General features: G+C 45.6%; 1 protein-coding gene across 1 annotated transcript in view; it reads right to left on the reverse strand.

Moving 5' to 3' along the window:
• Positions 1 to 512: 512 nt before the first annotated feature.
• Rasgrp1 (RAS guanyl releasing protein 1) overlaps positions 513 to 14664 on the reverse strand; it is a 58999-nt gene continuing 44847 nt past the window's right edge. The window contains exons 8-17 of the mRNA XM_051144368.1: positions 14196 to 14312; positions 12067 to 12342; positions 11155 to 11235; positions 10513 to 10617; positions 9313 to 9422; positions 8612 to 8756; positions 7674 to 7710; positions 7002 to 7154; positions 3274 to 3653; positions 513 to 1145 (exon numbers count right to left, since the gene is read on the reverse strand). Coding sequence (XP_051000325.1) covers positions 1011 to 1145; positions 3274 to 3653; positions 7002 to 7154; positions 7674 to 7710; positions 8612 to 8756; positions 9313 to 9422; positions 10513 to 10617; positions 11155 to 11235; positions 12067 to 12342; positions 14196 to 14312 — 1539 coding nt within the window. The 3' untranslated portion in view covers positions 513 to 1010. The remainder of the gene's footprint in view (positions 1146 to 3273; positions 3654 to 7001; positions 7155 to 7673; positions 7711 to 8611; positions 8757 to 9312; positions 9423 to 10512; positions 10618 to 11154; positions 11236 to 12066; positions 12343 to 14195; positions 14313 to 14664) is intronic.

A 14664-nucleotide genomic window follows, 5' to 3' on the forward strand; every position in this document is an offset into this window, starting at 1 on the left:
TATGTACATGCTGCCAGCTGTTAAAGCCATCATACCCATTAGCTTATTTCTAGATGGTAAAAGACAGGCGAAGCACTCATTCAGTTCAAAGAAGAACCTTAAGATAGTTAAAAAAAGACGAGAGATAAACTAGGGCATGAAGAATTAAACACTGTTCACAGACTGTTTCTTTTAAAAAGCCACAGATCCTTAATTCTATCCACTATAGAAAGAGTATCTGGACAAACGTGTTTATGTTGTTTGGCTTAGCTAATTAGCTGGGAATTGCTGTTTCTGGGTACTGAGTCTCATTTTGTATTTCCTGATGACTAAGACCTAGAGCTATGAGTTGACCTGCAATTGGATGTCAAATCCGATTAAAAAGCTCTGGATGTAAAGCCGGGCTGCATCTCTGGGAGCTCACGTCTAGGTAGATATGCTGATGTGTCTAGAAGCAAAGACGGAAGGAGGGGAGCAAGTGGAGGACACGGGTGGGGGTGGGGGGTGGGGGTGGGGGGGAGGCTCTTGATCTGAGGTAGTGAAGTAGGGATCATTTTCACAAACAATGCAGGCATGTCCAAGTCACCACTTGTGGGTATTGTTTCCACTATGAGCAGGCTTTGGGTAGAACAAAGGAAATCTCTCGGTTTGCAGAAACTGAGCAACAAATATATTTTCCAGGGACTCTTTATCTGAGTATGAATCAGTAAAGCAGGCTGCCCGAGACACTATTAGGAAACTGTAGTCTTATTTTAGCACATGTTTGGTATTGGTTCCAGTAAAGAAAGAAAACCGTTTGAATATGAATGCTCGAGGCTTCGTGTGCTTGAGTTTTTCTTCCCTTTGAGTCAGCTGACTGAAAACCAATGACTCACATGAAAAATATTTTAGGTAAAAAAAAACAATAACGCCAACGACAGTGGCTGGCTTTCCCCTTTCAAAGACGGTTAGTCTAAAGTTACCCGAACCTCTGCAATCAGTTTCAAAGTGAGATCTCAGAATCTGCAGAATCTGTCCCTTGAATTTGTGGATTACGAGCAAGCGCCGCGGTCCATCTGTGCTAAGACGTGATTGCTTTTCTCAAGCTGAAGGGATTCTAGTTTCCTCTGCGCAAACTTCAGTTGGGTCCTCAGGGCATCATTATCTGCTTTCAGGGTATTTATCTCCTAACGGGAAATGAGAATCAGGCATGTTAAATAGAGCAGCTGTGAATAGCAAATCAGTTACAGTATCAAGAGCATTGTACTTGATTGGCGCCTCCTATTCACTGTGGTTAAGAATTATAAGCTATTTTCAAAGTAGTTATTTAGCCGTGAGTATAAAATAACACATCAATTACTGTAGGCATCTGCAAATAGCAATTATTCTGTTATCAGATCACAGATGCGAGTGGCTAGCAGACAGGACGATCCATTCCTGGGAATTTGGTGGAAGAAGACACAGCCTTTGCATAGCGTGTAGCAGGCATCACAACTTGGCAGAAAGTGCTCTGTGTTTAGGTCTGCCCTGAACTATGAAATCAGAGCTTCAGAGCTCTGTGAAATAGATGTTATAGTCAATTTAATCTTCATGGACACAGGCACACAGACACAGACACACACATAGACACACACACACACACACACACCTTTACTCGTGTGAAATAGATGTTATAGTCAATTTAATCTTCATGGACACAGGCACACAGACACACACATAGATACACACACACACACACACACACACACACCTTTACTCGTGTGAAATAGATGTTATAGTCAATTTAATCTTCATGGACACAGGCACCCAGACACAGACACACAGACACACACACACACACACACACACACACACACACACACACACACACACCTTTACTCGTAACTAACATGCCTTTTTGATGGAAGAATTTTGTCTCACTCCCAAACCAGGAGCCAGTGTTTTATTGCCAGTAGTCTAACTATATGGCTGTTGGTTATTTTCCAGGCTTCTGGTCTTGAGGAAAAGTGTCCTTGTGCCAGACTGATTTACACGGTCACACACAGTATTAGAGCCCAGGCATATCTGACCCTAAAGGTTTAGTTTCTCTTTTTTAATTTGGTCTCATGCTGACTCAGAGTTACTACATCAACTATAATAATGTGTAATTGGCTGTCCTTATCGCATGCTTTTTGAAATACTGTTCTAGTTGTATTTGTTCCATGTGGCTAGAACTGTTGGACTACAGATCCAGGATCTTAATGGAAAAAAAGCAAGGCACATGATTGTTCCTGTAAAACGCTCCTAGGGAATTCTGGTTCTCGGGTTTCTGTGATGTAGGTGAAAGAAGAGAGAAAAGGGACGCACCTATTTCTCACATCGTTTTCCACAAGCACATTGCCCCCTTTAATAGGCGTGCACGATTTGACGCCTCCACTCGGACTCCTCATTGTACAGAGGACCAACCAGGTTGCAGTGGTTAACAAGAGGTGTAGGAAATGACTGGGATTAGATTCAGCACTTGGGAGACAGAAGCAGGTAGAGCTCTCTGAGTTCGAGGTCAACCTGGTCTACAGAGTGATTTCCAGGACAGCCAGGGTGACACAGAGAATCCATGTTTCAAAAAACCAAACCAACCAACCAACCAACCAACCAACCAAACCAAACAAAACAAAACAAAAAACAAAAAGCCCAAAGCATGTGTCTCAGTGTCTCAGAGCAAAGCCTTCTACTTGGGTCATGTTTGCTTTTTAAGATTTCTTTTATTGTTCTAAAAGGTAAGGCTTGGCAGTTTCTACTCCTAAGGTAACCTAAGCGTGGCTAAAAGACATCTTTTCTTCTAGAAAAGCTGTTGCTTTTTCTGTCTGGTGTCCTGATACCATGTTCTCCCTTCCAGTCACCAATCAAGCCACAGCCATCCTCTAGCACACTGCTCTCTCCCTCTTCTCAGGGCCTGGCAGGAGGGAACCTTGCCAGTAACGGGGATGCGTGTCCTGAGCCTTGTGGTGGCTCCACCATACAGTGTGCAGATATGCACATTAAGCTAGGTGGATGGTGGGCTATGTACCGACCGGCCTCCAAACAGGAAACACACCTAGATGTCTGAGGGGAAAGGACAGGAAAACGTTCTTTAGTAAAATTAAACATTTAAAGCCAGTGCTTCCTTGACACTAAAATGGCTTCGATTACCTATGTTTGGCAACTTCCTTCCTTTTTCTTGTCTGCTGACTAAACCTGCTAGAAACCAACTTGCTTTGACTCTTCACTCCTATGTTTTTCCTATTGGATTTTACTTCCATGAGAGAGCTAAGAGAAAGGCAGGTGAGAGGGAGGCACCTGTTCCAGTTCTTCGTAGGTCCGAAGCCTGAGATGAAGCTCCTGTTTTGGTTTTATTAGGGACTCTTTGTTTTCCCACTTGACAAAGGCCCGCTTTCGGACCAGCACTGGGCTGGGGCACGGAGACGCCGGACTGTGCGTACAGAGAGTACCCTGCGCTGACTTCCTTGGGGAAGACAGCACAAAGTGACCAGGGGGCGTCTCGCTGCCAAGCCAAGGGAACGATTCTGTCTGGGTGGTTTTGTGGGCAACAGTCCTCTTCAGCCGAACTGAAATCTTCTGCGAGGACACTCCAAGGAGCATGATGGTCCGGTCCTTGCTCTCCTCGCTGTGCTCCACAGCCTCCCCATTTTGGAATATGAAAGATCCTTCCTCAGGTGCTGTGGAGAGAGGCATTTGTTAGTGCTCTCAGACAAAGATGAACTCAAGAGTCTCAACGTTTGTTTTAATGAGACCTTTATCTCAGGAGGTCCGCACTCCAAGTAGCTGCTGTTTTCGGACAGGAGGGTCAGGCATGCGTAGACGCAGAAACTAGGGAGTTTGCATCAGGATTCATCTACACCAAGGAAAGGTCATCTTTTCTTTTTCACCTTTTTAAAAAAGATTTTTTTTAAATGTGTATGTGTTTTGCCTGTATTGTGTATGTATGTACACGACATGCAGGCAGTGCCTTTGGAGGTCAGAAGAGGGTTTCGGATCCCCTGGAACTGGTGGTTGTGAGCCACTGTGTGGGTGCTGGGAACCGAACCCAGGCCCTCTGCAAGAGCAACACACGCTCTTAACCTCTGTGCTATCCCTCCCCACGCCCCAAAAGCTTCCTGTTTGCACAAAAATTGCCTAGGCAGTTATTGTCCCTGTAAATAAGTTAGAACCCCTGTCTTTCTGTAGCAAGGTTTTCAAAGCACTTGTAAGGATGGCAGGGTAAGTGTTTGGGATGTCCTCCAGGTGCCTTCTGTCCGCTCAGGGTCTCTTACTATCAAGTTTGATCCAGGCAGGTATGGGGAGCGCCACTCTCACAGATAGGTGGCAGAGCTCTCTGTGGGACTCCTTTGTGTGACTGGTAAAGGGGAGATGCCTGTTGAGACTAGTTTTGTGGAAGTGTATTCTAAAATGCATCCCCTTAGCTGATGATACTGCAGGGGTAAAGACAGAATAGCCATTTGGTCTTCTTTTAGCCAATATCTGTGCCCAAGACTCAGCCTGGAAATGTTAAGCATAAGGAGTAATTTCCTGAAAAAGCAGAGGAGTGGTGATACAGTTGAGGTGGGCAGGAAGATAAACTGGAGGGCATCCCAGTCCGTATTGTGCAGAGACTCAGCGCTGATTCCGAGCTCTGTGCAAAGTCATTAGGCTTATACATCACTCTTGAATAAACAACTTTGGATTCTGTTTATTTCATTAAATGGAGACAAAATTATCCTATATTCCAGAGCTTGGGGCAGTGGTTCTCAACCTTCCTAATGCTGTCACCTTTTAATACAGCTGCTCATGTCATGGACACCCCCAGCTGTAAAATTATTTTCATTGCTACTTCATGACTATAATTTTTCTACTGCTGTGCATCATAATGTAAATATCTGATACGTGATCCTTGTGAAAGGGCCATTCAGCCCCCGAAGGAGCCGTAGCCCACACTTTGAGAAATGCTGGCTTAGGGAATAAAGTGATTTTATGTAAGGAACATTTTTGTATTGGGCTTTTTGTTCTGTTTTGAGCATACTTTTACATTTTTAAATTATTTTATCATGTTACATCTTATATTGTATTTTTTTCTTATTGTGGAACTTAACAAGGGATTCTTTTGTGTGTGTGTGTGTGTGTGTGTGTGTGTGTGTGTGTGTGTGTGTGTGTGTGTGTGCAGGGTGCAGAGGCATGCGCCTGTGCCTGTGTGCATGCCTGGCGGCTGGAGGAAGGCACTGGGTGTCTTCATAACTCTTTACCTTCTCTCTTTCATGTGAGAGCATGCATCCTGTACAATGCAGGACCTTCAGCAAACCTGACTGAAAGCTGGTGAGTCACACTCCACAGAACCATGGTTGGTTGACAGGTCCATGTCCTGCTCACCAGTTCAGTGGAATACCTTTAGAATCCCAGAGAGGGGAAGAAGCAGGGGTTCTGACCCGTGATGCCGACCCAAGTCAGACAACAGGTCCTGTGTCCAGATTGCCTCTGCGCACGGCACGTTCCTAAGACATCACAAACTCTTTTCCAAAGATGGCTACTGGGCAGATCTCAAGTTAGTAATCTAGTTAGGTAAAAGCCTATGAGGGTTGTGATTCCCCACTAGCTAGCTTTCTAAGCATCCCACTGACAAGTTTGCCAGGACACTCTTGGTTCCATGCTGCAAAGAGGAAACTTTTCCCAGGGCTGTGGAGCTGGGGCATCTTGTGTCAAGGTTCTTCTTTCTCACACAACATCCACTCTGGGTCTCTAAGTCTTACACTCTCCCTAGTCTGCTGTTGTCCTGTTCAGTCTAAAAATGTGCTTATATATCTGTTGCTTTGCTTTTTTAAAAAGAACAAGTTGTAAACATTAGAGGTGTGTGTGTGTGTGTATGTGTGTGTGTGTGTGTGTGTGTGTGTGTGTGTGATAGGTAGGTCAGAGGACAACTGTGGATTCAGTTCTCTCCTTCCATCTTTATGTGGGTTCCAAGGAGTGAATTCAGGTCATCAGGTTTGCACAGCAAGCTCCTTAACCTCCTGAGCCACGTCACCCACTGAGAAGCAGAGGCGTGTCAGGCACTTCTCTTCAGCCATCTTGAAATCCCCTCTCCCATTTTCCTGCCCTTAACACAGTCACACTTTAATTAAAGGTCCCAAGTAATGTCCCCTCTATTGTTGATATGGAATCTCAGACATACAGAAATCCATAGAGCAAATCTTGAGGCTTCTATTTGGTTTGTTTGTTTGTTTTTGTTGTTTTTTGTTGTTTGTTTGGTTGTTGGTTTTTTGAGACAGAATTTCTCTTTATGTAGCCCTGGCTGTCCTGGAACTTACTCTGTAGAGCAGGCTGGTCTCTACTTCAGAGATCTGCCTGCTTCTGCTTCCCAAGTGCTGGGATTAAATGCATCTCCCCACCCCCTCGCCCCCACGCCTATTTTCTGCTGCCAGCTCTAAGTGCCAGTCACGTTATTTTTAAGTTTCCTTCCTCGGTTGTTAGCACTGAGTCTGTTCTGGGCACTTTTCATGCATAGTGGTCTCTGGTACATGGTAGAAATTAAATCTGTGTCTGCCTTCTGGGGACAGACTCAAGAAGTCCTATGGTTGCAAGCTCTACTAATATTGTTTCTAAAGTGGTTTCAGCTTCTACCAACATTATGTTCTCGGGACATTTCTGAGCTATGGAGATGTTAGTCATTGCTGCTGAACACAGCTATCCCTTTTTAATAATATGTTACTTTCATACTTCATGTTATGTGTGTTATATGTTCATTCATTCTATCCCCTGTCCTCATCCTTGGCTTGAGTTGAAGGACAGAGGAATATAGTCAACATGAGATGCTCTCATGGCAAGAAGTCAGTATCTACACTTGGTGCACGTGCCCAGTAGCGCTTGGTGACTTTCATGTCCATCTTCTGCTCTGTTACAACACTCAGAATTAGAATCCATGATAAGTCAGCCATGGCATAGCAATTGAGGCCAAAGTTAACTGGAAATAGAAATCATGAAGTGATCTTTCTTACCGCTCAAACTTGTCCAGCATCCAAACATCCCCAGTGCCTACTTACCATGGAGCAGATCTTTGGTTCCCAGGGGGCAAAGGTTGGACATTGGCACTACAGAGCTGATGTTCTCTGTGGATCCTACTGGGCTCTTCGTCCGCCTCTTGCACTCAAACACTACCAGGTCTTTGCACTGTTTGTGGCAGTTCATCCCACAGTCTGCAGACAAGATACCATGCTCAGAAGTCTTTCACTTCTCTAGCGTCTCTCTCATAAACAAATTCATGTAGTGCTTTCTTGTCAGACCCGGCTGGTCTAGCCTCTGGAACTAGGATACCTGACATTCCTAATGGATCTAGGCAATGCCAGCTCATGCTTCTTAATCCCCTTGGGAAGCCCCAGAGCTTGTCGTCACTGTATCAGTGAGTCTCAGAATCAAGCAGCACCCCTCATCTTGGAGAGAGGAGTTGCCGACTTGACACATTAGGTCCTGAGCTATCTGCTGATAAAAGGAAAAACTGACCTGGGCCTTTAGTAAGCTTACCCAGAAGTGATTCCCTTTCTTTGAGGACCTGTCCTTCCATGCCTCTACATGCATAGCCATCTGTATTTCCACAGCAACCAAAGCAAAGAGAGAGTCTTGTAGAGGGAAAGAAACGGCCTGACTGTTCTTAGAGATATCCCTCTCTTAGCTGGCAACAATCCCTCTTAAGGTACTCATCTTAAGACAAGACTCACCTTTACAGCGATATCCTTGCTTGATCACTCCCCAGAGCTACAAGGCAAAGCAGACAATGCGCCACATGTCATTCACGGTCTGGTGTGAGGCCACACCTTGGCATTCACTCCTACCAGTGGGTAGACCTCAGTAGCTCTCTCCTGGCCTAGCCCTCTGACAGAAAGCTGCTGATCAAAGACACCTCATGTGTCAAGTCTGCAAGAGCTCTGTATGACCCAGCACTCTGCAGACCCGATGTGGACGAACCGAGACCAACAGGCTCATTAGGACTGAGTGTGCAGTCCTAGGTTAGAAACCTGGGCTTGGAAGAAACTATTAGTTGGGTTTGGACAGAGGATTATAAAGTACTCAGGTAATCTTTGAGATACAATTAAAAAATCATTTTTTGGATGATTTCTCTCATGTATATGATATATTCTAGTCACACCTATCCTTCCATCCCATCCTCTTTTATCCTTCTCCCATTCCTACCAACCCCAGCTCCTCTCACTAAGTCCTCCTCCCCACGCCATGTCTTTTTAGTTTTTGATCTGTGACTTCAGCTGGGATGCCTTGAGGGCATGGGTGTGGAGAGAGCCGTTGGAATAGGGGTAACAATTTCTTTTGAAAGGGGAAAGAAAACCATCTCCTCTTTCTTATTTGCTAATATTTGAGACAGCATGTAATACTTTTAACAGGTATATCCAAATCCCACATTTCTATACCATTTATTCCCAGGATTTTAATGCACTAGGGAAGAAAAAGCAGAATGAAATTAGATACAGGCAAACCCATACAATAGAGGATTCTGTTTTCTGGATGTTCTCGTGGGCTCTGAGCTGGGGTGAGTGAGTAGATGAGGGTTTTGAGGCCATGCCTGTCTTCCTCATTTACGCTGTCCCATACACACAACCTCAACACACACGCACACCAACGACACACTCTAAGAACAACTTACAAAGCCAGCACAGTTGTCACAGAAAGTGGGCTTCAGGTAGGTGGTCTCTTGAAAGTTGTGCGGAAAACCCAGGCCCAGCTTGGAGTAGATGGAGCTGGCCCTCATGAAGTAGGCTGTGATCTCGTCCCTGCTGATGAGGCCTTCCCTGCAGCATGGACAGGCAAGGGGGTGAGTATGGAGAGGGTGGCTGCTGGCCTTCAAAACTACCTGTTCCTTTTGTCCTCCCCATGGATGCTTCCTTGAGTTCTCCTCACAGTCAAGGCACAGGGGTAGCATGGTGTGAAACATGTACAGGGAAGCAGAGGCCTGTGCTGCCATGTCCGGCTTGAGAAGGGGAGGACAAGGGTGGAACCCACTGGCTGTGAGTGTGGTTTTCCACAGAGGACTAAGGTCAAGCTTTTAGAGCCATGAGAGAAAAATGCAGAAAACTTTGATGGCTATGAGTTGTTCTCATGGTCTGTAAGACCGAAGCAGGGAAAGAAGGCTAAATGTTTCCCACTAAGCTGGTGGCACGGAGTCTTCGAGTGTGAACTATTCACAAACCACACAGATTCCACCGTGCTGCTGCAGTACAGAGCAAAGCCACGAGGCCTTCACTTGATGGTGGCTCTTCTTTCCCAGCATGCATCATGTAAGCATGGCAGCATGCATGTCTGAGTTCTTCAGCGACCGCTCGCGTTATCTCCCACACCACTCCTCACCTGTCTTTGTCCATCACGCAGAAGGAGAAGGGAAAGCTTGCAGCGATCTTTTCAAACTCCTCCTGGGAGATGTAGCCATCCTGGTCGAGATCATAGTTCTTGAAGACAGACTGAAGAAAAAAAAAAGTTTCTTCCGTTTACTGAGAAAACGATATCTCCCATCATATCTCCCTTTAGCCAAATGACAAGGGGACAGATACACAAAAACTTGGCAACAGCCTAAGTAAGAGCAACACTGAGACACACTCCCCAAGCTGTGGCACTGGCCCACCGGGGCACATCCCAGGCCTCTGCTGTCCCAGCCACTACAGGGTGCCTGGGTGCCACCCACTGGCTGCTCCACAGGGCTCCTCCACTGTGTGGTTGGTGGGTGGCTGAGTTCCCCCTCTTCTCTGTCTTCTCTGCAGGGCTCCTTTCCCTTCTCTGGGAAGCTCAGAACTTAGCCCAATGGGAAGTGCGCTCTTCCTTGAGTCCTGGGCTCCTTATTCTTCTGCTTGTGTGACTCAGGCATAAAGATCACAAGCAAACACACCCCTCCCCTCACCTCAGGAGCTAGCAGAACCAAGCCGGGCCAAGTTCTCTATCTTCCTCTTAGCGTTAGTATATGCTGACATTTGCCCTGTCTCAACCAGTAACTTTTAACCATACACACCCCTGCCTTTAAGCAAGGCAAACCCACCCTACTGGAAACCAGTGTTTTGACATTATTTCCTCTGAAACATTTTATAGCCACAATGTGTGGAGCGAAGCAGCTTCATGTTCCCAGGGAAACAAATCCCAGCATTCTCACCTTTGTGTCTCTGTCACTGTTAGCATACTGCCCACAGTCTGCCTAGCAACCTATGACATCATTACCTGCCTGCCACTAGGTGTGCCCCAGCCCAGGATTATAAAAAGGGCAAACCCACCTGGTCTATCTCTCTCTCATGCTCCACTTCCACTCTCTTTCTGTCTCTGTTGTCTCTCTCTTCCTTTCTGGCTTTCCTCTTTCTCTCTCTTCCTCTTTTCCTTGCACCCCTCTGTCTTTTTCTCTGGGATGCCCTCTTTCCTTCTTCCCCCATGCTTATACAATAAATCTTATACCATGTATGTTGTGTGCCACATATTTCACATTTAACAATCACTAGGGCCCCTTCTCCCCACCTCACTAAAACGGAAGCAGTCCATACCATAATGGTGCCTCCTGAAACAGGTACTTACATCCACCATCCTCTGGACGTGTTTGCTGATGGTCTTTGGGTCAGGTTTGGGAGACACTCCAGAGGCCCAGTCCACTACAACTGGTGGCTTCGATGGGGTTAGTGGCTAAAATGGAATAGGGAAACCCTCGTGACTAATACAGAGCAGCGAAGCTCCTTCCTTTCCTGATACCTTACTGTGTGCTGTAGCAGTGAGAGAAAGCTCACATAGTCAAAATCTGTATGAACTGGCTTGCCTAACACAGGTCCCTAAAGTTCTCCTACATGACCCCCAGCTATAATTGTCGCCACCCAGTCTTAGAAAAGAGATGTGGGGACACTTTCCTGGGAGGCAGAAAAGCACTGTGCCTCATATTATGGCCTCTCATTTGTAAGTCCCTGGAAGAGTCTACTACTCAGCCTCTCTTTAGGCATTCAGTCCTTTACTGTTCACACAGCAGTCTCTTTCTCCAAACCACAAGCTATTTATGGTTAAGAATTACATATCACACATGTTAAGAAGCTTCCTCTGTGTTTTACACAAAGTGGAACACACAGAAGAAGCAATATACATAGTAAGCAACTGAAGGTCAGCTGAGGAGAAGGAACTTGATGAGCTTTTAAAGCCCTGCCACACCTGAGAGTCTTAGGATGGGAAACTCACCGGCGCTCTGTGGTTCCTTGGTTCTCGGGCATAGGAAAGCTCGTAGATTTCATCTTCTGTGTAGTATAGATCCAAGGATAACTGCAGGTGGAAGCAGAACACAGTTAAATGCTGGGACACTCTGCCTTTCCCAGAACTGAGTTGTTTTTTTTTTTTTTTTCTTGGTTCAATTTTTCCAGTGGTTCATCTTCTTAATGCTTAGGAGAGTTTTCATTTGTTTGTTTTTAGGTTTGTCCATTTTATGTGTGAGTGTTCTGTCTGCATGTGTGTATGTGTACCATATATGTATTTTGCGCCTCCATACGTCAGAAGAGAGCATTAGATTCCCTTGGAATTGGAATCACTGATGTTTGTGAATCATCGTGTGGATGCAGGGAATTGAACCCTGGGCCTCTGTAAGAGCAACAAGTGTTCTCAGGCACCAAGCCATCTCTCCAGATCCAGCAGTTTGTTTCTGAGACCCATCAAGGGGGAAGATGTCTCAGGAGGTAACATCACTTCGTGTGGGAGCCTGGAGACGTGAGCTCAATTTCTAGAACCCACATAAAGCTGGAAGAAGAGAAATGACTCCATAATGTAATCTTACAACATCCATACCTGTGCCATGGTGTGCGCACGCACACACACACATACACACACACACACACACACACACACACACACACACTAATAATAATAACAACAATAATAAAAGGCCTCCTAGGTCCCATCCCCAACCTGAGTCTAAGTTGAGGCACTGTTACTTAATAATGTCAGCTCCTCTGGAAATTGATCTTCCCTCCTCTGCATCTCATCCATAAAGAGGAGTTGGCAGTTCTGCTCTGTAGCTAGGATATGGGAAGAGAAGTAGAATCCCTCCCACCCCTAGTTTATAGCTAGTACCTAGCACTTATTCTCTCATGGGAATCTCACCGTCAGCAGGTGCACCAGGTCCTTGTTGGCATCCAGTGGTGGGGCCACTTCCTGAAGCTGGACCAATTCATTGATGTGATTGTAAAGGGCCAGGAGCTTTTGCACGTTCACTTTCCCATCCTCCAGATAGTCGGGCATGGCTTCATACAGGGAAATGAGGTCCTTGAGGTGCACTCCAAGGATGGGAATTTTGAAGTGGGTGCACTCCCCGTAGGCTCGCCTGTAGTTGTCATAGTTTCTGCAGGAGGACAGTAGTTCAGTCATCTCCCCCAGAACCTACAAAGCAGAACAGACCGGTCACAGGTACAGACAGGGCCTAGTAGACTACCTACTCATGGCGCCCACCTTGCTTACTCTCATGCCTGTCATGATTTTACCCCATCCCTAATTTGTTGGACAGCTACATCCAACTTGTAGCTACTATAACTCCCAAATTAAAATGCCAGCTACATCAAATGTCAGAGTATAGTTATGAACAAAGTATATGTTCCTCGATAGCACTACATAGTTTAATTTAAAATAGGGTTTTATTGTTTTATATTAAACTGATTTATTTTTAGAAGTAACATAAGCACTTGACACACAATTAAAGGTGAAGACATATACAGTAAACACTAAGTGTCTTCCTAACCCCCAAACCATGAGTTGCTTTCCCTGGTGTCCTTAAAAGCTCCCAGAAGCACTCCATCGAATAATGCCTGGCACATGAGGTCAGCAGGCACTACCTTTGCTTCTGGCCTGGGAAAGTATGTGTTTTATTTGGGGAGCTACAGCAGTGTGGTACAGGTTACTAGTCGGTGGCTCAAGGTTCTCAAAATAGACCTATGTCTAAAGGGAGCAGCCAGATACATTATTTTCAAACACACCAGGCTCATGTCAGTTACAGAACCCTATTCCCCAAGTATGCTAATGCCCAGCTTTTCATAAGTGAGGATGTGGGAGAGACCTTGCCAATCGTGTTTTCACATGAAATAACCATATATTAGACACTATGCCAAATTCTTTTAATAAAATTGCATCTAACAAGAACCACCTATATACAGTGAGTGAGGAGACTTATACTCTGAGACAGCAAGAGTCCCTCCTCACCCCTTTGCCAAATACTGCTGGCAAGTGTGAGCTATGTGAACGCCTCACAAGGTGAGATGAATGGCAGAATGTTGGGCAAATTAATTTTTGTTATTGTTTCTGTGCTTCTGATCCATAAGTGATCTTTTCAGTGTGGTCTCAGCAGAACTGATAGGGAATGAAAAGGTCATTAAAGATGACCCTGTTTACCCAGCCATAGGGCAGGGGCTTCTCAGAGGTCCAGCATGGTGATGGAAGGGATAACTAAAAGAGACTCCTTAAAAGGATGGATACATGGCATAACTGGACAGGGACAGCGAGACCCAGGAATCTTTCTTTAAAAAGAGGCCCTCTTCCAGTTTAGGATGTTCATGCTTTATAGGTAGTAACGTCCCCTGACATGAGATGACAATGTTCAGACAGTCATCACTAGCTAGCCCACGCCATGCATGGCTCACTTCATCATGGTAGGTGGTCCACTAACTGCCCTCTGCCATAAGAGGTAAAAGCATATTCTGTGACGTGTGACTATTAATGTAGGGCAGTGCATGAGACACTGTCATCATCCAGAGTAAAATGTGTTATACACCTGCAGCAAATGGCTAGAGATGTAGCTCAGCAATGAGGTTCATCCCAACAATATCGCACCTAAAGAGTGCCTCTCTGTCTCTGAAATGTGAATGTCCAGAAAGTCTGCAAGTGTTCTCGTAAGCCAGTGTTCCAGGCTGTCACTGTGTAAATGCACTCAGCACACACTATGAGCAATGGAACTTCTATTTGTTTTAGGGAAACATCCTAGAGTGAGGAGAGCTGGGCAAGAGAGCCAATGACAAGGTTGGTAATGGAACATTGGACACCTTGGAGACAGAAGGAAGAGGCACACGATTATTTCCAATAGCCTATTAGGGAGGGCCTTCACAGAGGCCAGGTGGAATCTCACACACACTCTCAAGTCTGTGACTCACCCATCCTGGTTTCCCCTGGGTTTGCCTTCCTAGCCCTTAACCTGGTTGACATGGGGTATGTAGTCCTAGAGGCCCCAGGAAAGAAAGCTCACTGACCTTATTGATCTCATGTGGGACATGTGAACTTGTCTCTTTGAGCCTGGAGATGGAGCTGTGACACAGGCCCCCAATCACGGCCATCAGCGTGTTGAAATTCTGTAGCTGGTGGAGCTTCTGTGACATAGAGGAGGGGTGACAGCAGAATCACTGTACATGTCGTTGCATGGCCGTGCTTAAAGCTGACATCTCTGTTAGACTAACAGCCAGGGGCTGCAGTTCTCTCCCTTTTTTATTGACCTCCAGACCAGATCCCAGATCATCAGGGAGGTCACATGCTTGCTCTTTGTTGCGTCTGATTGGTGGACCACCTACCATCTAAATTATAGGCTTCCAAGAGTGTTGAATACTTGCTTAACAAAGATTTCTGGACCCAACTTTGTAAGTTCTGGTTCCCTAGACTAAGGGTAGGCTTAGAGAATACATCTGATCTGTCTTTAATGAATATCTGAGCAGGTGCATCATTTAT

This window comes from Acomys russatus, chromosome 4 (genome assembly GCF_903995435.1).
Source record: "Acomys russatus chromosome 4, mAcoRus1.1, whole genome shotgun sequence".
Lineage (NCBI taxonomy): Eukaryota > Metazoa > Chordata > Mammalia > Rodentia > Muridae > Acomys > Acomys russatus.